The sequence below is a fragment of the Stylophora pistillata genome, chromosome 4 (genome assembly GCF_964205215.1).
Source record: "Stylophora pistillata chromosome 4, jaStyPist1.2, whole genome shotgun sequence".
Classification (NCBI taxonomy): Eukaryota; Metazoa; Cnidaria; class Anthozoa; order Scleractinia; family Pocilloporidae; genus Stylophora; species Stylophora pistillata.
In genome coordinates, this window is record NC_142522.1 from 12,431,693 (window position 1) to 12,455,273 (window position 23,581).

The 23,581-nt window shown below is 38.2% G+C and overlaps 2 protein-coding genes, 1 long non-coding RNA gene and 1 other non-coding gene across 6 annotated transcripts; 2 read left to right on the forward strand and 2 right to left on the reverse strand.

The window, feature by feature from the left end:
• The first annotated feature begins 496 nt into the window (after positions 1–496).
• On the forward strand, positions 497–10,169 carry LOC111334071 (3-mercaptopyruvate sulfurtransferase). 2 transcript variants are annotated; one of them, XM_088758636.1, is made up of 8 exons: positions 497–652; positions 863–1,062; positions 6,324–6,528; positions 7,198–7,293; positions 8,092–8,224; positions 8,844–8,945; positions 9,331–9,455; positions 9,937–10,169. In XM_088758636.1, the coding sequence occupies exons 2-8, from the start codon at positions 929–931 to the stop codon at positions 9,985–9,987; spliced, it is 846 nt and encodes a 281-aa protein (XP_088614762.1). In that variant the 5' UTR covers positions 497–652; positions 863–928; the 3' UTR covers positions 9,988–10,169. The 2 variants fall into 2 exon arrangements, with proteins under 2 accessions (XP_088614762.1, XP_022795498.2); XM_022939763.2 differs by lacking the exon at positions 497–652 and having other exon boundaries at positions 814–1,062.
• Positions 7,283–22,595, reverse strand: LOC111334097 (aldehyde dehydrogenase 1A1-like). 2 transcript variants are annotated; one of them, XM_022939786.2, is made up of 12 exons: positions 22,424–22,582; positions 20,819–20,923; positions 19,902–20,042; positions 18,860–18,986; positions 18,180–18,370; positions 16,573–16,686; positions 16,065–16,355; positions 15,254–15,418; positions 14,930–15,087; positions 14,221–14,295; positions 13,595–13,634; positions 7,283–13,416 (listed from the first exon to the last, which is right to left on the reverse strand). In XM_022939786.2, exons 1-12 carry the CDS (start codon positions 22,463–22,465, stop codon positions 13,384–13,386), a joined length of 1,482 nt encoding a protein of 493 aa, XP_022795521.2. In that variant the 5' UTR covers positions 22,466–22,582; the 3' UTR covers positions 7,283–13,383. The 2 variants fall into 2 exon arrangements, 1 of the variants encoding a protein (XP_022795521.2); XR_016000593.1 differs by having other exon boundaries at positions 13,345–13,416; positions 14,874–15,087; positions 22,424–22,595.
• LOC148732510 (uncharacterized) lies at positions 11,721–13,993 on the forward strand. The gene is made up of 2 exons (XR_016000594.1): positions 11,721–11,998; positions 12,497–13,993. It is a non-coding gene; the product is annotated as an uncharacterized LOC148732510 (long non-coding RNA).
• Trnal-aag (transfer RNA leucine (anticodon AAG)) lies at positions 12,290–12,371 on the reverse strand. Its single transcript has one exon. It is a non-coding gene; the product is annotated as a tRNA-Leu (tRNA).
• Positions 22,596–23,581: the final 986 nt, after the last annotated feature.

The window sequence follows — 23,581 nt, forward strand, 5'->3', positions numbered from 1 at the left end:
AGATGGCGCTTGGCTTTATTCATCTGCACTGCGTAAAATTTTGATTTGTGTGCTTTGGCGTCACCATCTCAGTTCTGATTGGTTAGAGGCATTCAAGCCAATTCTTGCTCTTATTGATTTTGTTCGCGCAATTTAATAGTTTTCAGCATGCATAAACAATCATCAGATTTAGTTCTGCTTGATGGCAAATAAGATATTGATGTGTAAGATATTGATATGTAATAGACCTTACGAGTAAGTCTTAGCATGCATTGCAAAGAACTAAGCGAGAAAAAATAAGTGAGGAGATGGGAAGAACAACACTCCTCTCGCCCCCCTCATGGTCGGTCGCATGCTCTTTCGCTGAGCTCCGATGACCTTGAGTCTCGCACATGCAATCAAAGGCTCATTGAGTCCACCAGAATAGCTGTTCTGCTGTATAAGTCAAATAAAGCGATATGTTTGGACTGTATAAAAACCAATCACAAGATCATTTTGCTAGCGCCACCATTTCTAAAGTATGAACAAAATAGCATCTATTCCCCGGAGGCGCTGACATAAAAGTACTGGACCATATCTGTAAGACACTTCTGCTCGCCCCAAGTGTGAAACAGTTATTAAAATAATCAGCTGTGACGAGTGAACACGAAAACACAAGTGCCTTTACTTGGAGGTACAGTACCGCTGTTTTGACTTAACTTGTTCTGCTTTATTTTATTTCATTTTTTTGCTTGCCCTTACAAAGGTAAAGCCGATAAAAGTGGAAGCTTTTGTTCCAGACACGAAACCTAAAACCCAATCAAATCTAGCTCAGGTCCTTTCTCAGTAGGCATTGTTTCAAGTTATCATAAACCACTCCTACATATTCCATGCACCTCTGCAGGCATTCACCACTGAGGGTAACAAGAGACGGAAATCTTGCTGGAAACTTGTTTACGATCTCATCTGTATGTCTTCAGAAATGAATCAGCCTGAAGTATCCACAGAATGGCTTAACAAGCGCCTAGGAACCGCCGCGGAACATTTGTCAGTTTTAGATACTACATGGTTCAGCGACAAGGATGCTTCAACTGACTTTTCAAAGTAAGGTGTCTAGGAAATCAAAATGTTACACGATCTTTGTAGAGAATAATAGATTGTTCCGAGTAAGTCTCACTGAAAATTCCAAATATGTCTACCGACCACTGGAATTTTGGCTTTTGAAATGGCTCAGTTTAATAGGCGGGCAGTACATGGACTACACACATCCTACAGTTGTTTTAAATTCTTAAGAATATCAGGAACAACTTCGATCAAACCTATTGAGATTATTCGATGTTTCTTGAGAAATTCAGATAGATTCTAAAATTAGTTTGGTTTTAAGTGGACGATTGTCAGACCTTTTGCACACAGACAACCTCTTAAAATTGTCGATCAGAATCCGTCGCGCAAGTCAAGAAATAAAAAAATTAGTGGAAAAATTAAGTACAAGCTCTTAAAGTGAGGCGCTCACGTAGCGTCATCAAAATTGATAAAGTAAGGAATTATTGATCCTTTTAAGATTTTAGGGTTTTCGTGTTGTAATAAAGCACAGTTGAATTTCCAAGTTTTGCGTGATACCATATTAAATTTGTATCACGTAGGTTAAGAAAAGGGACTTTCCCGCTAAGATTTCGCGATCCAAAGTGTCCTCATATGAGAATAGGTACTCGTAAGGTTGTTTATGAGCCCTTAGAAGACGATTACAGGCTTTTAATAGCGAAATCCGATGACCTACATATGTTTTTTTTAGCTCCCGCCCGCCCTTTGGCAAGACATGGCGTCTCCCGCACGAAACATCATACGGACCTGAATCTTTGCGAGATTGTTTGAAAATTCATCTTTTGTCCCTTTGATTCTTAACCTTATTTTTTTAATGGTTTTGATAGGGACTACAGACTAAGCACGGTAGAGTGATTTTTAATCTCATTCGGTGTAACCATTGATATTTCCTATCTCAACCAGCAATCAATCTTCATGTCGTCGCCCCGTGCATGCGATATCACGAAATTAAACCAATTCAAAATTCTAGGCGCACAATTACGGAAACCTGTGAAATTTTATACAGAAGACGAGCCTCACAAACGAAACTCTTAAGAGTTAGGCCATTAAAGGAACTATCGCCGAACGATTTTTGTCGTGTGCTTGTTCTTCTAAATTGCCCTAAGCGATTCTTTTACAAATCTCATGTCTATCGCTCGAGTTACGCCAATGTGCATGAGATGGGCTGCCAATCACGATTCTCAAATGACAAAGGGCCTGTTGAGGTGGGGGAACCTAGGTGTGGTAACCTGCATGTCAATACAATCTCTTATTTCATCTTGATCACGTTTACATGACGGGTGGGGTGACCCGCCATGGCGGGTTGCCAAGGGTTAGGGTGACCCTGTCAGCTGGGGTGACAATTTGCCATGCAAATATTTCAAGGTAGAGTAACCCGCTTAGCTGGAGTCGCTTTCACGTTAAAAAAAGTTCAAATGCGCAAAACAATAGCGAAACACGTGTGTTTTAAAACTTTGTACATTTCCTAGCCGTCCAATACAGAACTAAAACGTTAAATCAAACGCCAACTTTTTCTTACCAATGAAATCTTGGAAGCAATGTTATGCCTAAGCGAAAACGTCGTACCGCGAGAAACTGTTGGCGCATCGAGCTACAAGCGAAAATCCTAGAGGAAAATTATGTTTCTGCCAAAAACGGCAGAGATCACCAGTAACCATTTTTACGTGTAAAATGTTCACATTTCGGAATATTTAGCGTTGTAAATCGACCATATTTCGTTTCCCATGATATTCTTTATGACGGGTTCAAATCGACGGGTTCCTCGCGTAACCTCACACCGCGTAACACAACGTCTGACGCTTTCGTAAATAATTACATACGTAACCGAAAATTAATCTTTCGTTTTTCTCGAGACGTGAGCTTTGGACGTCTTTGCTTAAACTCCTTAATTACAAGCACGACAACAACCTCGAGAAACTTCAACCTTGCGTGTAAACTAAAAATCGTAAATTAAAAAAAAATCTTGACACGCGGTTTCATCTATTCAGCGCTTCCGTTCAGTAGGTTGATCTACTTGCCAATCACTTCCGAACTAGCTAATCAGTGCAGGCGAAAAGCACTATTTACTTGTGTACCGATACAAAAATACCTTTCAATAATTTCCGAGCTAACCAATCAGTACGCGTAAAAAGTACTATTCACCCGTGTATTGTATGGCCCTTTTCGTCTCTTCAGACGGTCTGTTAAGCTTAAAAGGGTCATTTCATGATAAGCCCTAGAAAGTCCTTTGCTTGCAGCTTCTTTCATGGCTGACTCTTCCGATCTTGGAACCACAGCTTCTGCTACAGTATTTGCATACCAGGGAGATGCCGCCGCGTTCTGCACTGCTGTTGTTTTCCTTTCGTCGCTGACGTTTCTCAATCTGGTTGTTCCTGAGGCTATTTTCGAGCACAATAGTTCCTTCACTGTAGCCCTCCACTTCGTTCTGTCAACTGCTATTTCATCCTTGGTTTTGACATCGATCTCACATTTGGACAAACTGGTCTTGCATGCGTCCTTATATCTCAGTTTTGGTCTTCCTCTCTGTCTTTTTCCTTGTGACAGTTCACCATAGAGTAGTTGCTTTGGAATCCGGCTGTCATCCATTCTCTTTACATGTCTCAACCATCTTAGCCTTCTCATGCACAGGATCGATGTCATGCTTTGGAGTATTGTCTAGTCCAGCACCTCAACATTGCTAATTTTGTCACTCCACGTAATTCCTAAGATCTTACGAAGGCATCTGAGATGGAAAGTGTTGAGTCGCTTTTCTTGTCTGCTGTACAAGGTCCATGTTTCAGATCCGTAGAGGAGTGCGCTTAGAACACATGCTTCGTAGATTTTGATCTTTGTCTTAATCTTTAATCTTTTGTTCTCCCGAGCTCGTTTTGTTAGCCTACCAAATGTTGTTGCGGCCTTCCCTATCCTGACGTTGATCTCATCATCAAGTGAGGTAGTGCATGTGATGGTAGATCCCAGGTAACAAAACTTGTCAACAGTCTCAAGTTCTTTGTTGTCCAGCTTGATATGGGCTTGTGCTGTGCCTTCCTGGGTCAGTATGACTGTCTTCTTCACACTGATGACTAAATTAAAGGCCTTGCACACTGATGATAGGTGGTCCATCACTGTCTGTAGGGTTGATTCATGTTGGTCTTGGCCTTGAGTCGGGTAAGGTTATAGAGTGACCCATCTGCTCTCCAGTGGAGGAAAACATCCCCTAGTGACTCCTGAAATGCATACTCAAGCAATACAGCGAAGTAGATGCCGAAGAGGGTCGTTGATAAGACACAACCTTGTTTAACTCCACTGTTGATGTTGAAGCTGTCTGATGTTGAACCATCGAACTAGACGGTGGCTCTCATGTCTTCGTGGAAGGAGACAATGAGCTGCAGCAGTATTGGTGGGCATCCTATTTTTTCTAGCACCATGTACAATCCTGATCTGCTGACTTATCAAAAGCCTTTGTCAGGTCAACGAATGCTATACGTAATGGTATACGTTGTTCCCGGCATTTCTCTTGTATCTGTCAAAGGGAAAAGATCATATCCATTGTTGAGCGATTTGACCTGAAGCCACACTGGCTCTCTGGTACAACTCTCTACGCTAGTTTCTGGAGTCTCTTCAGGATGATCCTTGCAAATGCTTTTCCTGTGATGCTCAGTAGTGAAATGCCTCTGTAATTGTTGCAATCTCCCTTATCCCCTTTATTTTTATAGAGAATTGTGATCTTAGCATCTCTCATATCTTGTGGGATTTCTGCTTCCAACCAGCAAGTCATCAGTAGCTTGTGAAGATAGGGAAGGAGAAACGCTTTGTTTTCTTTCACTACTTCAGCGGGTATGTTGTCGTTTCCCGGTGCTTTTCTGCTTGCAAGTTCTTTGATTGCGATGGCAAGCTCTTCTTCTGTTGGTGGTATATCCAGTTCTGTCATTTCAGGGAGCTGAGGGATGATCTCTCTAAGCTGTCCGTCAACATGCCGCTCCTTTGAGTACAAATTAGAGTAGCGCTCAACCCATCGTTCTATTTGTTTCTTCTTGTCCGTCAGTTGCTCGCCAGTTGCAGATCTGAGAGGTACCAATTTTTTTGCTGTTGGTCCAATTGCAACTCTGATTTTCTCATACATTTTCCTGATGTTACCCATGTCGCTCGCTTGTTGAATTTCTGAGCATAGCTTTTCCCAGTATTGGTTGGCACATTTTCTGGTTAATCTTTGAAGGTTTGATTTCGCAGCAAGTAGTTTTTGCTTTGTGCTTTCTGACGAATTTCTGTCGTGTTCTATATGTATCTTGCGTTTTTCCTCAAGCAGTGGCATTAATGTCTATGCGTTGGCTTCAATCCAGTCTTCCTTGGAAGGTCGATCCACTCCAAACACCTTTGATGCAGAATCATATATTGCTGATTTCATGTTGTTCCACATTTTGTTGGGAGATGATTCATCCAGGTTTTGAAGCTATTCTTAAGCAAGTTCCTGGAATTTGGCCATCATTGTAGGGTCTTTCGTATTCTCGGTATTGATCTTGGGTTTTCTTGGCTTCTCAGATCTTGGCTTTTTTTGTGTGATCATCTCTACCTTGGCTATTATCAGAAGGTGGTCTGTGTTACAATCTGCACTGTGGTAAGATCTTATTTGCTTCACAGTGTTGGCATCATTCTTCCTAACAATCACAAAGTCGAGCAGGTGCCAGTGGCCTGATCTTGGATGACGCCACGAAACTTTATGCCGGTCCCTGCCATTGTAGAAAGTGTTTGTAATGCACAGATCGTTGTTTGTGCAGAACTCTCAGTTAATAGTCTCTGACCATTCTCATTTATTCTTCCCAGTCCGAACTTTCCGAGGCAGTTGGTCCATACTTGATGTTCAGCGCCAACTCTTGCATTAAAATCACCCATGCATGAGAAAGATTTGGTCTGCCTTTGGAATGCTGTTAATCACATCTTGGAGTTCCTCATAGAATAGATCTTTCTTCTCGCTTTCTGAGGTTAGAGTCGGGGAATAGGCACTGATGATGTGAGCTTTGCCGGTTTTAGTCGCCAGTTCCAAAATGGATATGCGTTTAGATACGCCTCGAGGTGTGCTGATCTTCTTTAGCAATCTGTTGTGCACAGCAAAACCCACACCATGAATCCTCCTCCTAGCTTCTCCAAGACCCTTCCAGAAGAATAATTCATCCGTGTATTACTTATTAAATAAATATAAATGCTTGAACAAGTACTCAAAAGTGGTTCAAGTTTAAATAATGTACTAAAATATTTCATGTAGATTATCTGATCTTGGTATCTTCCAGGCAACATATTGCAAATGCTTCATATATGGACTTGTTTCGTGGGGTAGAAAACACACCATGGTATCCACGAAACATTCCAGATGTTGCTACATTTCAAATGAATGCAAGAGCCAGTGCAGTGAATAGCAAGGATCATGTCGTGATCTATGACAACACTGGAAAGTTTGGTTTCTTCATGGGTGGAAGAGCTTGGTGGATGTTCAAGGTAATCATATTCCCAATGTATCTCTTGAGGCTCAGTTTATAGTTTAATAGATTCGCCGACAGGCAGGGACACCGCAACAGCTTGCGCCAATTACTGCGGGCCCAGTAAACCCACCCATCCCACCCCAGGGGAGGACATCTACCACACAGTAATCTCGTGCGTGGAAATTCACATCTCCTACCCCTAACCCTACAGGAGACGGGACCTCCATTTAATCGTCCCTCGCCTCAGGGTTGTCAACAGAAAATTAATTAGATATATGATCTGAACTGAATTCGCGGCTGAATTGAACTAAGCTAGCATAGCAAGCATGGCGTGTTGAAACAAACATGACCTTCTGGGGGGGGTCCGAGGACATGCTCCTCGAGAAAATTTTGATATCTGACAGTCTTGAGACACAATATTCAGCATTCTGGGACATATTAGAGAAATCTTTTTTAAGCCAGACACTGACTTTAGAATCATTTCAAAAATGCTAATTTTGTCGTTGATCACAATGTTCAAAGAAGCTGGCGAAAAATGGTCTCACAGCAGGAGGGTTTCCGCTGCAAATAAGCCTCTAAAGACAACCCTAGAGTTGGATCTGAAGATACTCAACAAAACCAAAGATAGGACTCTGCTAAATTTTTTCCTATTTACCAACAATTTTTTTTTATTTTACCTTCGTAGTTGTTTGGACACGAAAATGTCTCAGTACTTGACGGAGGTTTGAAAAGATGGATTGGTGATGGCTTTGAAACAACAGATGCAGTGGTCCAGAAAGGGGTGATCAAATTTTACTTAACTTTAGAGACTGATTGTCTCAAATCTTGTACAGAGTGCTTTTCAACATTATAAACCACAACAATTAATAACAACAGTTAGGCGCAATTAATCAATTTTCTCCAAGAGTTTCCTGTACTCATTGGTGCCTGCTTTGCTGGGAAGACCACCAAATTGTGGAAAATGATGTTAGATAAACCTAGTGGTTCAGATCAACTACAAAACCCAAGCTGCATATTGCAGCTTAAAAACTGATACCTTGAACTCTGGAATGTGAATTTAAGCCTATGTCACCTAGTGTGAAGGTTACCAAATATGGTTCCACACCCTCTTGACTACACCTTCTTTAAAATTTGTCCTTGATCACACTAGCAAAGCTTCTCTACATTTAAAAAAAGATTAGGGAATTTTTAATGAAACGAGTTTGAATTGTCTGAGCAGCACATCCACAACTTAATTACAAAGTAACATAACGACAACCAAGGTGGTCTTCCCTACAAGCCGCCTTATGGTGTACTGGACATCTCCTCACCCTACCATACAATCTCAACTTAGTTAATATTACCAAACTACCATAATGTTGACTTTGTATAACTACTTCTTTTGAAGTGAAGGATATATTATGATGCTTATGATGAAAGTGTTTGACACCAAATTTGACCCCTTGGTGGTGTAACCAGAAATGAGTAATTGAAATCAAATATTAAAAATAGTTAAATCACCATAATAGACACCATAAGCACTGGGCTAAAAATTATAACCAAAACCAATTAATAACTTTTATTTGATCTGTTTACGTAGGATGGTGACTTTACTGCAAAGTGGAATCCAAAATGGATAAGAAAGTTTGAAGACATGAAAGAAAACCTGAAGTCAAGAAAAGCACAAGTTTGTGATAGTCGTGGCCCAAATATGTTCAATCATTCTGCCAATGGTAATTAATCATCTTGAGAAGATGGGTTAAAGTAATTAGCTATAGCCAGTCTGTATTGGCTTTTTGAATCTCCCGTCAAGACCGTTGTCATTTATTATTAGTAATATCATTAGTTTATCAGTAGTCTCTAATCATTGTTGTCAATTCCAGCTTTTTAGTTCTCTTGTTACTTTTAGCTGTATTTAGTTGTATCTATTTCCTGTAAACATGACCTGCGTAGACTAGCTTAGCTACCCGTGGGCATGTTACTGTACTTTTATCCCAAAACCCAATAAAATGTATGTATGTATGTATGTATGTATGTATGTATGTATGTATGTATGTATGGTTTGTTGCAATTTGTACTTTTCTTACGGGCCTGATTGTATCTATTAAACTATAGTAAATAAAAATAATCTTTCAAGAATACTTTATAATAGAACTTAGGTGCATCATGTTTGAAATGTGATTTATCATTTCCATTTGACTTTCATTATTTTATTACTTATATTAGTATTTATCATTACTATCATTATCAACCCCAATGTATGTTATCACAAGGGATAGGCTCTGAATATTGTGCATTACAGTTATTTAATACAAATTAGACAGTTTAATTTTCAATCACTTTCTTTCCAAGATCCAACCACTGGCCACTATCCTGGTGCAGTAAATATTCCATTTCCAACCTTGTTTAATGCTGAAACCAAGACTCTTAAGACTGTTGATGAGTTAAAGAAAGGTATTATAAGTAACTCTTTACATGAGTAAAAGAGGTGATATTCAGTTCCAAAATATGCGATCTGTCCTATACTAAAGTAATAGTTAACAGCTCATTAGTTCTCTACACATTAGATATATAGATATAGATAATTATATATAATTTCAAAAATAAGTTTTTTTTTTAAAATACAGATGAGAAGTTGGTTCAATTTCCAAGATTTCTGTTTTCTTTTATTCACTCGATGATTAAAAATGTGATTTAAGTTCCCTTCACAGACAGGCCACCAAAAGTAAAGGATTCCCTCATGTTGGGACCTTAACCATAACCTTGAATAAAATATTGATAATTAGGTAATACAAAACATCTTGATTGACGTGAATGACCAAATTTTATTGCCTTTCAGTTTACTCTGATGCAGGAATTGATCTAAGCAAACCAGTAATTGGCATGTGTATTGGTGGCATCTCTTCTTGTACTTTGGTTCTCACAGCACATCTCTGTGGATGTCCTGATGTTGCACTTTATCATGTAAACATTTGATATTTTAATGTTTTATTTCTTATTATCCAACTTTGCTTTGTATAGTACAAATAATGCATGAGACAAGTGCAAATATCATGTGATATTTGTACTCCAGAAACATCCGCAAAATTCGCCCGCACTGAATAACAATTTGGTGTGTTGGATAATAAATCTCTTATTAGATGTTTTGTTATGTAGTATTGCTGAGTATTTTTATTCATTGTTTGTATTTTGACTCGCCTTACAGGCTTGTCAAAATATGGCACAACTCATAAAAATACTCAGCAATACACACAAAAAAATCTCTAATAAGATGCATATACTGAGATATTATTAGGTTTAGTATATTTTTTAGATAGTAAGAGCGATGTTAGCATTTGTTGGTGGCTTTAAAATGCTACGTCATATAATATTCTCCTCTAAAGGAGGTTGAAAAATTCTTTAATCATTCATCTCTCTTTTCCTTTTTTTTTTTTCTTTCTCTCAGGGAGGTTTCAACGAGTGGAGACAGAGAGCTGATGCCACTGAAATTGAATGATTATCATCTTTGCCAGAAGCAATGATCAGCTGATGCATAATTGTCCTAAGCATTACGCAATGGTGATGAGTGCTTCTGCTATTATTTCCATTATTTCAAATTACTTGTTACCTAATTACCTAACTTCACATAATAAAAATCACCTAACTTCACATAATAAAAATCAAAGACCCATCAGAAAATTGTTTTCTTTAGTCATTTAAATTATTTTAAATTCATTGAATTATTTTTTAATAATTTCAATCTTTTCAACTTAATCTGGAATTTAATGCCCTTTCCCCCATCACTACCCCCCTCCCTACATTTCCTTACTTTAAAACAGTAAAGGTGCCATTTTAGGGAGGACTGCAAGAAAATGAGGAGCCCAGGAACAAGGTTGACAAAATTTCGTAATTTTCAACGTGAAGCAGAGACGCAAAGCGAAGACGTAACGCGGAGCCGACGAGATCACTATCGATTTCACATGGGAGTACCCACCTCTCCCTGCCACCACAACCCCTTGGGTTCTCTTTTTTACCTGCAGCATGTTATAAATCCGATTCGCGTGACTGCTTCAAGGGTAATTATGAAGAAGAGCTCCCAAAAAACCTGTCGGCCGACAGTTGGCCGTTTGTCGGCCGACTGTTGGTCGACTGTCGGCCAACTGTCGGTCGACAAACGGCCAACTGTCGGCTGGCAGTTTGCCGACAGTTTGCCGACAGTTTTAGTTAAAAGTGTCGACCGACATTCGGCCGACTGTTGGTAACCTGTCGGTGAAGTGTCGGTAACTTGTCGGTTACATCGTGTCGTGAAGTTTACCTTATTTATCCATAAAAGTGAATTGAAAAGATACACTGCGTACTGTATGGGAAACTTTAATAGGTACAGTCGTTGTAGCAACCAATCCTAGCGCGAACACCACCAAGAACAGCCAAATTTTCAATGTGTTAACCACATCTCGCTACGAGTTATTTGTCCGCCATTCAAGTCAAATTATCGGATTATGAAAGATACTAATTAATTAATACAAATCTCGCGGGTACATAAATCACTTTCTTTTTCCTAAGAGGAACGCAGTCATCCAAAAGCTTATGTGTCCGAACCTGCAAAACTAGAGAACTTTGTTAGTCAAAAGGTAAGCATCACTGATACATACACGATGTATCATAAGGGCCGGACTGGACTCCACGTTGTACGTGGAGTTCAGCAACACGACTGAGAAGCTTCCCAATTAAAGTAGCTTTCTTTCCCCTTGGATTTCTGAGGTTTGGATTAAATCTCCTATAAACCTTAATATATTGACTGTCCTGCTGGTTAATCATCTCGGAAAGAAATCTTTTTGCCATCGATCAATCAGTAGGCAAAGCTTAACTCGTGTTTATCGGGACTATTATCGTTTCTGGGACATGTCTACTGCGTGTTTTCACAGTAGCCTGTCGGTTAGCTGTCGGTAGCCTGTTGGTAAACTGTCGGTAATCTGTAGGCCGACAGTTGACCGACAGTCGGCCGACAGGTTTTAGGGGGAGCTCTTGTTCACATATTACCGCTTCGAGCACAGGTAGCCCAAGCTCACTACCAGAAACGCGGACGTGACTCTTACAGTGTTGCGCAACGTTTTATATTTATAAAGGTTTGTATGGGATGTTATCGGTTTGCCTTTAAAAGAGAGAAAAATTATTTTGTTATGAAATAAAATGGACTCACCTTATTGCCCTGCTGTTTTCTTTGTTGATTCCTAACATCTCAGGCCATTTTGAAGCGTTTTCGGCGAGTTAGCGCTCTGTTGGTGTTCAGTGAGCTTGGGCTGCCTGTGCTTCGAGAACCACGATTTTCGAAAGGTTTTTAAAAACAATTCAAATATTAATACTCGCAGTTTTTTCTCAAAGCAGGAAGATTTATATTTCTTTTTTTTTTTTTTTTTGAGAAAACAGAGTGAAATGACTTTTATTCCTTGGCAAAAACGGATCCGATACAACCTCTGGCTCGACCAGTAGAAACTCATAGTCGAAGTATTAGCTGTTAAAGTTATCAGGTCAGTGCAAAAAATTCTGATGATCTGTTATTTGCAACAAAAACGTGAGGACTTAAGTGAAGGGTCATACGCAAGTTAGTATTCGAAATCATTTGCCACCGCCGGTATTTTAGGTACTTCTCAAATACACTCATATTATTAACTGGGCTGAATACTTAAGGGGAGCAAAATTCTTCTATCTAACGTTCAAATTAATGTCAGCCGAAAGGGAACTCTAAAAAGAGTTGGGCCTGAAGAACTCTGTAATCTAAGTAGCTATATTAGAAAAAAAAAAAAAAAGTGAAAAGATCATGGCAGCGGTGGGATTCGAACCCACGCCTCCGAAAAGACTGGTGCCTTAAACCAGCGCCTTAGACCACTCGGCCACGCTACCAGAACGAAATAATAATGTAGAAAATTTTGTGTTTAAACGAAAGGTTATCTGTCGGCACTTTCCGTATGCTAATGTTCTATATTATTGTATTTAAGGTAGTACACTACAACAATTTCATTCAACAGGAAATCGATTGAAGTTTTATGGGGGAGGAGACGGACATTCTGTAACCGATGGAAGTGTGTGGAATAAGGAATCTCATGTCTGTAAGCTTTAAGGAAGGGCATTTACACGTGTTATTCCTTTATATCAAAAAATAATTATCATCATTTTTCCCGAGGTCATGTAAGAAAACTTTAGGAGCCTTTATATCATTTGTCCACTGATATTACTTTCCCTGACACTTGAGAGCATCAATTTTGTTATTGAATGAGGTCCAAATTCCCTCTCCTTCAGCACAACCCAAAAGGAGCCCTAAGAAATAAATGCTAGTAACTTTTGATGGAACTCTGATAACAAGATAAATATTTGCCATTGTACATTCATTTTAACTTGTGGAAAAAGTGGGAAGATGGTCAACTGTGGCTAACCCGGCTTGAATCAGTGAAAGGGTTAGGAACAAGGATTTTGCAAAATATACCAGTATATATCTGATCTTATTTTTTTCAAAACTCCAAAAGTGTAAAAGTTCCTCTCAATAATTTTGTTTTCGAAATTCAAAATTATCTAAACAGTCCTAAGATCTAATGGGTGCAGCAATCATTGATGGTGCAGCAGCGTTGTTAAGTACATCAAGAACACTTGTGCTATATCAGGGAAACAAGCATTGCTCTCCACAAATGATTTTACATTTATCATGGTATACATGGGCTCAATTTCCAGCCATTTTGTTAATACCATTGCCCCAAACATGCACCTAGGACTCCCATCAAATCCCTGCTATAAGATAATTTATTATTTTCATTCTATTATTTCAAAGGTCCTTTCCTGTTTTAGACAACCTCCAGTACCAAACTACTACCAACCATAAAGCTACAGTTCACTTCTGTTGTTATATTTCATTGTCTATCATTTATGAGTTCTTTGATGGGACCTTCATGGTAACCTACATAAGAAAATAATAATAATTGCATACTTTTAACTTTGTAGTAAATGGAAAAATTATCAACTTCAAAATACACATACAATGACAATCTCAGATTCATTAGGCCTCAGTTGAGGGACTTGCAATCAAGGAAATTAGAGTGTAATTCATGGAAAGAAATTAAGCCGTAAGTACTTACTGTTTTCACTTCCAAGTAGGGTAAGAGACCATATTCACCCCTGGAAAAAAAGAAACATACAGACAGGCCATTGTAAAACAATGTTATTAAATGAATGGGTGTATGGACAAGAGCCTTCTGCTTCAACTTCTGCTATACTGATAGATTCTCCCTACTTTTTTTTTGAGTGAGACAAAGGGAGAAGTCAATTTTGCATCAAAAGTCACTCAACTACCAACTCAGTTCTTGAGAAAAATTAAGTCAGTAACAAACAATTTTGAAAACAAATGTAGAAGTCATGCCTCAAGGAATTTCACCAATATCAACACTTAATTGATCTTTGAGAGGACTAGAAGTGACTCAAATGTAACTTCTCTGCTCAATGTAAATATCAAATGAATAAAACTACCCAGTCAAGAATTCTTGAAGAGAAATTTATCACGCAGCTTAAAAGGAGAGATTAGCACTGATCAGTTTTTGGGAATTACAGATTACTGATGATGCATTTTCTGCTTCAAAATACTTTTGATCCACAATTTCTTTTTTTAAGCAGTGACCAGTTTTTAAGCAAAAGCTTCAGTTGACTTTAAGGGGATCCATGTATATCACTTCAAGTTGCCACTTCCACATACAAAGAATGTAATTACCATTCTCGACCAAAGCCAGACATCTTGAATCCTCCAAAGGGAGCTTGAGGCCCCCCACAATCATAACAGTTGACCCTGAAAAAAAAAAAAAAAAAATCATAAGTTCATGGAAACAAACCTTATTAACATTTTGAAGCCTAAGAGTGACTAGCATCTACTTTATCCTTACAATGTCAACCTGAATCAAAACTGGGATCAGGAGAATTAAGGGAGATGGTCACTGAAAAGCTGTTGATTGTTAAACAAATTCTCCTTGTCAGCACCTTAGGAAATGTATAGAGAACAGTCTGGAGAATATGCATACAGATATTAGGGTTTAAAGGATTCACCACATACACTGTTAATGTGTAAAATATCAAGCAAAATACAATATTGTACTAGTCTGGTAATTGAAAGCATCTCCTACCCTGTCATGGGTCTTCTCCAACTAAACTTTTGAAACAAACAGATCTTTCCAAAAAGTAGACAAGTAGGTGTAGTGCATAATGTTTTAGAAATGATCTGTGGTCAAAATCAAATCTAACAAATTAGAGAACATCAGTATTCAGACAAGAGATTTGTGGTATATTACCACTCTGACTAGGAAACTGATCTGTTTGTTATCTGTTTATGATCATTAACACTCTGATAGAAAAGCCAAATGTAACACGTACATTTAAGGGATACACGAGCTGTTCCAAATTACAACCATAATGTTCTATTTCCTCACCAAACTGTTCCAGCTTGTAAACTGTGAGAAATTGTTGTTGCTTTGTCTATATCTTTGGTAAATACAGCAGCAGCTAGGCCATAAGTTGTGTTATTTGCCCTTTCAATGACCTCATTTACATCACTAAATTTGATGATCTGCTGCACTGGACCAAATATCTGGGGTGCCAATAGTAAACAATTAAAGCTAAATTAAAAGTCAACTTTGCTTCAACATAAATTGATAGTTAAGTAGTTCTTTGAAACCAAGATCATTACAACACAATTTCTAATTTAGTCAAGGAAGGAATATAAAAATGAAAAAAGAAAATTGAAAATTAAATACCTCTTCTTTGGCAATCCTCATGTGATCTTTTACATTTGAGAAGACTGTAGGTTGTATAAAATATCCTTTGTCTCCATGTCGAGCTCCGCCACACTCAAGTTTTGCTCCTTCCTTTTTTCCACTCTCAATCAGATCAAGGATTTTATCAAACTGTTCTTTATCAATCTAAAATGAGATAATAATAATAAAATTCATGCCTAAAAAAATCCCATTTCGCTGCATGATGACTCCACACCTGTTGGTAATGAATTTGTACCAAACTCAAGAAAAATAAATCAAAAAAGGGATATTTATCAATGTAACCACATAGTGGCCTAAATTTTTTTTAAAAGAGTGGATAACCCTCCCTGAATTAGACACTAATGGTTGTGGTATTAGTATCTGGAATTTGAATTCTTTGGTCCTAAAAGACATTCCGAGTAACAAATCTCCAGAAGTCATGGGCACTTCAAGTGCTTTATTATATAATTAGCTTTATTATTAGGCTAGTCAACTGTGTAAGTTGAGATATGACAATGCCAAGTGTGCTTTTCTAGTATCCTGGCTACCAAATTAATCTTTTTCCTCAGGCAGTCATTTTCTGATAATACTTAGGTCACCAAAAGCTGTCAATAAATTGAGCTTGGAGCACTGCAGATACACATTTTAGCTTTGTTCCCCCAACCCCTTGAACATTGATCTCTCTCATACTTGTATAATGAGCTGGGAATGGACAGATAGTGATGAAATCTGTTTCAAATGGCTGAGCGACTATTGCAGAAGGGAAACCATCTAGGAAGCATGACAAAAAAAGATTGAAGTAAACCCACACCTGTGGTCCTTGTTGGATTTTACCATCGAAAGGATCACCAACTGTGCGGCTTTGAGCTCTTTCCACACTCTTTTTCACAAACTGATCATAAATGGCATCTTGTACAAAAGTGCGGCTGCCAGCACTACAGCACTGTCCTTGGTTGAAGAACAATGCAGAGTGTGCCTGTTCCACTGCAACATCGATATTTTCAGTATCAGCAAAAACTATATTAGGGCTCTTTCCCCCAAGTTCCAGTGTTACACGCTTTAAATTGGATTTTGCAGCTGCTGCTTGTATTATCCTTCCAACCTCGATAAAAAAGAAGGAAAAGACTCAGTTGTGTGCAAGGTGGTGAATAATCAAATGTTAACTAATAATTGAGGTGAGGTCCCAGGGGTGAAGTCAGGCTGACAATATCACATTAAAAAGGACAGATGTTAATACTGAGAACTCCTGAGTTTACTACAGGTTGAAATAACTGGATATTATTAATAATAAATTAATAATAAATGTATCTCTTGGGTACCTCTGTTGATCCTGTAAATGAAACTTTGTTGATGTCCATGTGCTCAGATATTGCTGCTCCTGCCGTTGGACCATAACCAGAGATGATATTCACCACACCAGGAGGAAAACCAGCCTAAAACAGTGTTGAATATCTAATGTCCATTAAAAATATGAAAATACATATTTTGTAAATATTTTCTGCCAAAATCATCTGTCTTGAAAAGTGAATAACTTTCTGAGAGCAAAGCTCAAGAAAACTATGAACTTTGGAAAGTTAATGTCCAAGCTAGGAAAAATATACAAGCACATTTTTTTTTGTTTTTTTTTTTTGTTTTTTTTTTTTTGCCAAATGAAGGCTATTGAGTTTATAACCCTTCAAACATTTTTTGCATGGCACATACAAAAATGTTTACCAGCTGCCATCTAGCACAACTTTATGCCCAAACAAGTTACTATTTTCTTATAAAACAAAGCAAAATGCTCTCCAATGATGAAGCAATTTTCAAATGAAGGTTTGTGTCAGACATGCAGTTTTAAAATTGGATAGAATGACTTGACATGGAACATGCTAGATATCATCCAAAATTTTTCTTTTGATTGTAATTAAACCTATCAATCTAGCCTAGGTTATGTTAGGAACACAACATCTAGCAAACATATGCACCATGATGAATGTGATGTATTTGGCCAGTGGTTTTGTACAGTGTGCACACATCATATATAGTTTGGGGGGCTGCCATGTTATGAAAAACGTGTGTGTGCAGTGTTAATCTATTATTCAGGTTTTAAATCTACATCTGTTCAAATCAGCCATTGATTCCTTGATATTTACCGATGCATGAACACATAAATTTGTGCCTTATTCTCAGTCAGATGAACTTTCTAGTTCCACTGAATTGCATCTCATGACATTCTGAGATGGCTCCTATATGGGTCAAAGTTTTATTACAAGCCTTGCAAGAGTTCTCTCCACATGAACACTATTAACCCGTTAACCCAAAGAGTGCCTTGATCACTTCTAATTTCTCCTTACATTATCACCCTTAAAATCAAATGTAAAGGTCATGAGAATAAAGAAAATGGTCAGTAATTTGAGAAGTTCTTGATTGTCAAATAAATTCTCCTTGCCAAACTGCCATAAGAAGTGTAAATAGAACAGTGTGGAGAATATGACTGCACATGTCTGACTGTGACTGTGTTTAACTCACTCCCTACAGAACTTAGGACAACAACTAGCACAGGCTCTTTTAAATTCAGTCTTTTTAAACAACTGAGAGACAGTGACATTTAATTTAGTAATCATAAATGTACTGTGTAACTAGTTGGTTCCTAATACTTTCAATTAGTTTTAGTAGTTCTTAAATTATGATTTTTAGTAGTCTTATCTTAGCAATTTTTTAGCATCTTTGAAATATCTAACTAAGAACGACATTGTTCTAAATTTTATTTACTGGACATCTTGACCAGACCAGTGTTGTATATAAACGCTGATAGATATCTCCAGGATAAATAAAGCTTTTATTATTATCCATGATCAAGATTATCATAGCTAAGTCACCCAAGGGAATCAAGCCTTACCAACAGTTACTGTCTACCATGAACTACTACAAACCCTCCTAAGCGTACCTCTCTGAACAGGGAACCCACATACAGAGTGGTTAAGGGAGTCTGTTCTGCTGGTTTAACAATTGCAACATTGCCACAAGCTAGAGCTGCAGAAAGCTTTAAACAGGCTATGTTAAGGGGAAAGTTCCATGGTACAATAGCTCCAACCACACCCACAGGTTCATGTCTGGTATAAACAAAGTAAGGACCATCTGCATATACAGGAAAAAATTCAATGAGGTCAGCAGGTGGGGCTGGTTACAACACAAACATACTTGGAATGCTTACCAATACCAATGCAGTAAGGTATTCACCACCACAGTAACTGCCTTTTATCACAACTTTCATCCAAAAGGTGCAGGTTTAACACTAGACCCTTGCCTTACAGAACTTTCTAGTCACAATGTAGAGACTTCCTCAAAAAACAGAGGTGGTAAGATTGTACAAATTTATCCCTCCCAAGTATTAATTAATGTAACATTAAATTTTCATAACTTGTCAACATGGAAATGTTGAGCTTTGACAAGGGAGACCTACTAAGTTTGAGGGTTTAAAAGACTGTACATGGTAATATTCTTGTCTGAATGGTAGCTGTGAAGGGCAGCATTAAGGTTTTGCAGCACCATGTTACACCAGAACAAGGGCATGAGTTAGGAAGCAAAATTTATCAATTAATGTAGTTTTTCCACTTGCTCACTTACCAGAAGATATAGTCTTTCCTGTTATCTTATCAGCCCATCCAGCATAGTATCTGAAGCATTTCACAGTAAATTCCATGTCATCTACTGAATCAGCAAATAATTTTCCACTGTCAATAGTCTCCAGGGACTATAAATAAATGAATGACAAATTCAAAATGTATATGCCTCAATTCAATATCAAATAAAGCACTATTAATAATGTTATTAACTTCCTTTACAGAGAAGCAGAACCTATAAAATTATTTTGCCCTGCTCCCAACATGTGGCTTCATAGCTGAGTTGGTAGTATCACACCCAACTACTATATGGGAGGCACAGGTTTAAATTCTGTCAAAGCCTGATTTCTTTCCACATTATTTCTGCAATTTCTAAAATTGCAGTCCACCTGCCAGGTTCATTTCTTTTCTTATTTACTGAAAAGTCATATCTGGCCCTCCCTCCTAAGGATCGATAGTTTGCAAATTACTTAGTAATAGTTTCCAGCATAGTGACAAATTAGCATCCAATCAAGGGTAAGTGAAGCTGCACTCTCATTTAAAGCTCGATCATACTATTTAAACTGATGTATGCTCCATTCTTATGGCTACTGAGTCCCTTAACTTTATAAAAGGCTATTACAGAAAGATGATGTTATTCAGTGAATAACACCTAGGCATACTCGCAGAAAAAGAACTGTGAGCGCTCCTAATAGAGGTCGAACATATGACCTTCCGACTAGCACTTTAGATGCTCCACCAGTGAGCTATAGCAGATTTGTAGTAGGCTAGGTTGTTTAACCAGGTCCATTGTGACAAACTTCCTACATACTAGGATGGGAAAGTCAATATGTGATGCTTAAGTGCAATGATGATGTAATTGAGGATGGTGAATTTTAAGCCTGGTGTTTAAGTGAAAAAAGGTGTTATTTTAATTAGTGATTTACAGAAGACTGTTGGCAGGCTAAGCCATTTAACTAGGTCCATGATGACAAACTTCTTGCATACTGCTAGCCTAATAATGTACCACAATGACAGATACTGCTCAGTGTTATTATTTTACTTACAGCTAAATAGTCCAAGTCTCTCTCAATAAGGTCAGCTACTTTGTATAAGAGTTGGCCTCTCTTAGAAGCATCCATGGTCCTCCAAGGACTGCCAAGTTTAAAGGCTTCAGTAGCAGCTTTGACTGCTTTATCAACATCAGCCTGAATCATTTAAATATACCAGTTAAGGATGTACCTGAGGTATACCTTTAATTACAAGATGTACATGTAACCCAGGAGTCTGTATGAAAATTGGATTTGGTACATATATACATGTCATTTTTCATTCGAGTCCCAGATTCAGAGCCACAAAACATGATCTACCTTTATACATTCAATAAAACATTAGTAAAGTTGAGCTTGTTCCTTAACTCCCAAGTTTAGAAATTCTCAATTTTCTCTTACAGCTGCTAAACATTTCCTACCGTAGTGGTCAAGAATATTTTTCAACTGAAGATATCCCCTGGTTATGAGATAGTGTAAATAATAAATTGTAACCATAAGGTTAAGCTATAATTTGATGTGAATCACTTCTGGGATTGATAAAGCATTATTAACCAAGCATGACTGCACTTCGCTGATAGGCCAGTTAAATTCTCATTTCTCCCTTCTGACCATTTCCATTGTCTTAAGACTACATTGTGCCTTTGTTGTTGACAACACCAGCCAAAAATAAACTCTTCTTATCACAATAGACAGTTTCCTGCAAGTTGAGGAGAATGTAAAATAGTAACGAACACTTTTTCAATTTCACAGGATCAAAGTGGATGATTTTGTTCCATCACCTCAGCCAATCAAAACACAATTTGCTTTCTCTTTCCATTTAGAAAGCCACATATTAAAAAATGGGATTCATCTAAGACATGCTTGAATACTGACTCCTGTGTAATTTACCAGTCAGAGAACTTATGGCAACATCTCTGAGCTTATTTGCTTACCTTGTCACCCTCAGCCACCTCACATATCTTTTCCTCTGTCACTGGATTGAGAGTCAGAAAAGTTTTCCCACTGACTGAGTCCACATACTCATTATTGATAAAAAGCTGTAAGAAAAAAAAAAGTACCTCATCATACATTATCATCCCATGATTGGTCATAACAGTACAGAAAACAATAATTTCCAGAATATAACTTTTCCATGTTGTTTATTATTTAATCACTGAAATGTGTGCTCAAACATATTCAATCCAATCTGTATCCCCTTACCCCACCACTCTCCCTCTTCACACCCCACCCCCACCCCCTCCCCCTCAAAATAGATCACAACTGAAACAAACATTTCTAAATTGTGAATTACAAATAATACAATATATAATCCTGCCATTTCACACACAAAAAAAGTGGCAGTAATGCATGCAAATGATCAAATAGAAATAAAAAATATACATATTAGCATATTCAGTGGTTGTCTTGCTACTTATTGACCCTGACATGGCTCAACAAGAGGCTCCATTTTTCATGTACAACACCCCACCCCCCACCTTCTCTTCACTAGAGATGACAGAAACCCAGACTCTTAATTTTTTCCAAGGCCCTTTAATAGTCAAATTCAAAGAATCAATGTTTTTTGATGACACCTCAGTAAAAAGTGTCCAAATCGTTCTACTTGACTCCCATAAGAGGATACAAATGGAAAAACAAAACCCAACAAAAAAAGATGAGAGGGAATGTTGGAGGGCTAATCAAAAATTCCAATAACAGTTAATTATTTTCATGTCAAGTTTTCTGATCTGACCCAGACTGGCTATTTAACAATTATTCCACGAGCGCGCGTTGGATTTATGAGATGATAGATAGCCAACGAGGCGCTAGCGCCGAGTTGGCTATAATCATCTCATATCCAACAAACGCGAGTGGAATAATTGTTTTATTAAAAAAACGCCCCCAAGCTATTAGACAAATCTTCTCGACTTTATTTTGTGAGAAGAAACCTGATTTAACAATGTACAGAAATTAGATTATGGTATATTGGCTCATATACCATAATGGCTGAGCCAATAAAAAGTCTTGAATTGCATTATCCAATGATCCAGTTTTTAATAAATATAATTATATGCATACAATAAATAGTACATTCTATATAATTATGTATAAATCAAATGGATGAAATTCATAAAAATCAAATGAACAATTTAGATGAGAAATATAACGCATATATGTATGAATAATTGAATAAGCTAAAGCATTCTCCTCTTCAAAAGGTGATTACGTGGTGCGGTTATAAATTCAAAATTATCCTCTTTGTCATCAACACTGCCAGAAACCCTGTTCCATTGCTTTAATAAACGCTATTTGCATACTAGGTGCAATTTGAATGTGGTCTTAAAAATATCTTAGAGTCATCACTCCTCAAAGTAGGAGATAGAGGAGTAAAATATATATCTCTCACTGTGCTGCAAATATTCGTTATTTCTTCTCAGGCGAAGCAAGGTTGGCATAAGATCTTTGGGAGGCAATGTTTTGATGTTTTCCAGACTTCCACGCGTCTCCGCTCATTTTTAACCATAAATCGACGCAAACAAATCGCTTATGCTTTGATTTACCTTTTTGAACTTGATTTCTGGATTCCTTATGGGTTTAGGCATCTTATTAATGGCAAAGTGACAAGATAGTCCTCATAGACGCGTTGAAGACGACCCACGGAGAACACCAGATAAGGCGTTCAGAATACAGAGGAACATAAATGTTGAAAGTTAAGCATGCGCACAGGGATCAATTTTGGTCTGCTGACGCGCCGGTTTCCCGCGCAAAATTTCAGAGGAAAACAGAGGTCACGCAAAGAATGCGAAAAAAGATTGAACGTTCACAGAAATCTTTAGTCTAGAACCAAATATGCGTGTTGTTAACAAGGTCCAAGGGAAACAACAGCAGAATTTTATTTGTATCTTACTTGGTTTTGATCACAGTCACGGACGACGGGTACAAATCGTCTGACTGAGTTTGAATTGAATGAGTACGAAACGCCCTCTGCTGTGAAACGACTTAACACCAACAAAGAGAGTAGGGACGGGTAGCGGAAACGAGGAGAAGGAGGTGGAAAGGTTATGGAATAATTCTCCATGTCTAGTATGATTTTACGAGAATGCATAAAAATCAACCATGGACTGTTGCGATCTGACATCTGGATGAGTACATTTAAGAAATAATAAGAAATTCAAAAATTCGATCTACGTTATAAAGAGATTACAAACAAGAAAAAGATTTCCGCGGGTTGGTCACCTCTTTCTGTACGAGTGACCGTGTGCTTGCGTGGCTGGTGGGTTTGCTTGCCCTCAAAAGCGTCCAATAGTAGAGTTATGAAATCGGCGATGTGCTCAGGGGGCACCAAGTAACTTCGCGCCGACATGTCAACTCACCGACACCTTCGATCACCTCATCGAGAGCCGTGTTTGGTCCTTGATGACAAATCGAGCAACAAAGATTAGTTTTGACGAGTTGGTCAAAGTTGTCCGCGAGTAGATCGGTGGTTTTGGTGAGTTGGCCAAAGGTGTCGAGTTGGCTAATGGTGTAGGCGAGTTGGCTAACAGTGTAGGCGAGTTGGCTAATGGTGTAGGCGAGTTTGCTAATGGTGTAGGCGAGTTGACAAATGGTGTAGGCGAGTTGGCTAACAGTGTAGGCGAGTTGGCTAATGGTGTAGGCGAGTTTGCTAATGGTGTAGGCGAGTTGGCAAATGGTGTAGGTGAGTTGGCAAATGGTGTAGG

What these genes read in the sequence shown, in the direction of transcription:
- LOC111334071 (XM_088758636.1), top strand. Translation starts at nt 929, where the DNA reads ATGTCTTCAGAAATGAATCAGCCTGAAGTATCCACAGAATGGCTTAAC. An exon ending in ATGCAGTGGTCCAGAAAGGG is followed by an intron (nt 7,294 to 8,091) that starts GTGATCAAATTT and finishes CTGTTTACGTAG; the next exon opens with GATGGTGACTTTACTGCAAA. An exon ending in GTTCAATCATTCTGCCAATG is followed by an intron (nt 8,225 to 8,843) that starts GTAATTAATCAT and finishes TTTCTTTCCAAG; the next exon opens with ATCCAACCACTGGCCACTAT.
- LOC111334097 (XM_022939786.2), bottom strand. Translation starts at nt 22,465, where the DNA reads ATGCCTAAACCCATAAGGAATCCAGAAATCAAGTTCAAAAAG. An exon ending in CATTTACAGGATCAACAGAG is followed by an intron (nt 16,356 to 16,572) that starts GTACCCAAGAGA and finishes TTTTTTATCGAG; the next exon opens with GTTGGAAGGATAATACAAGC. An exon ending in AAATCCAACAAGGACCACAG is followed by an intron (nt 15,419 to 16,064) that starts GTGTGGGTTTAC and finishes ATCTCATTTTAG; the next exon opens with ATTGATAAAGAACAGTTTGA.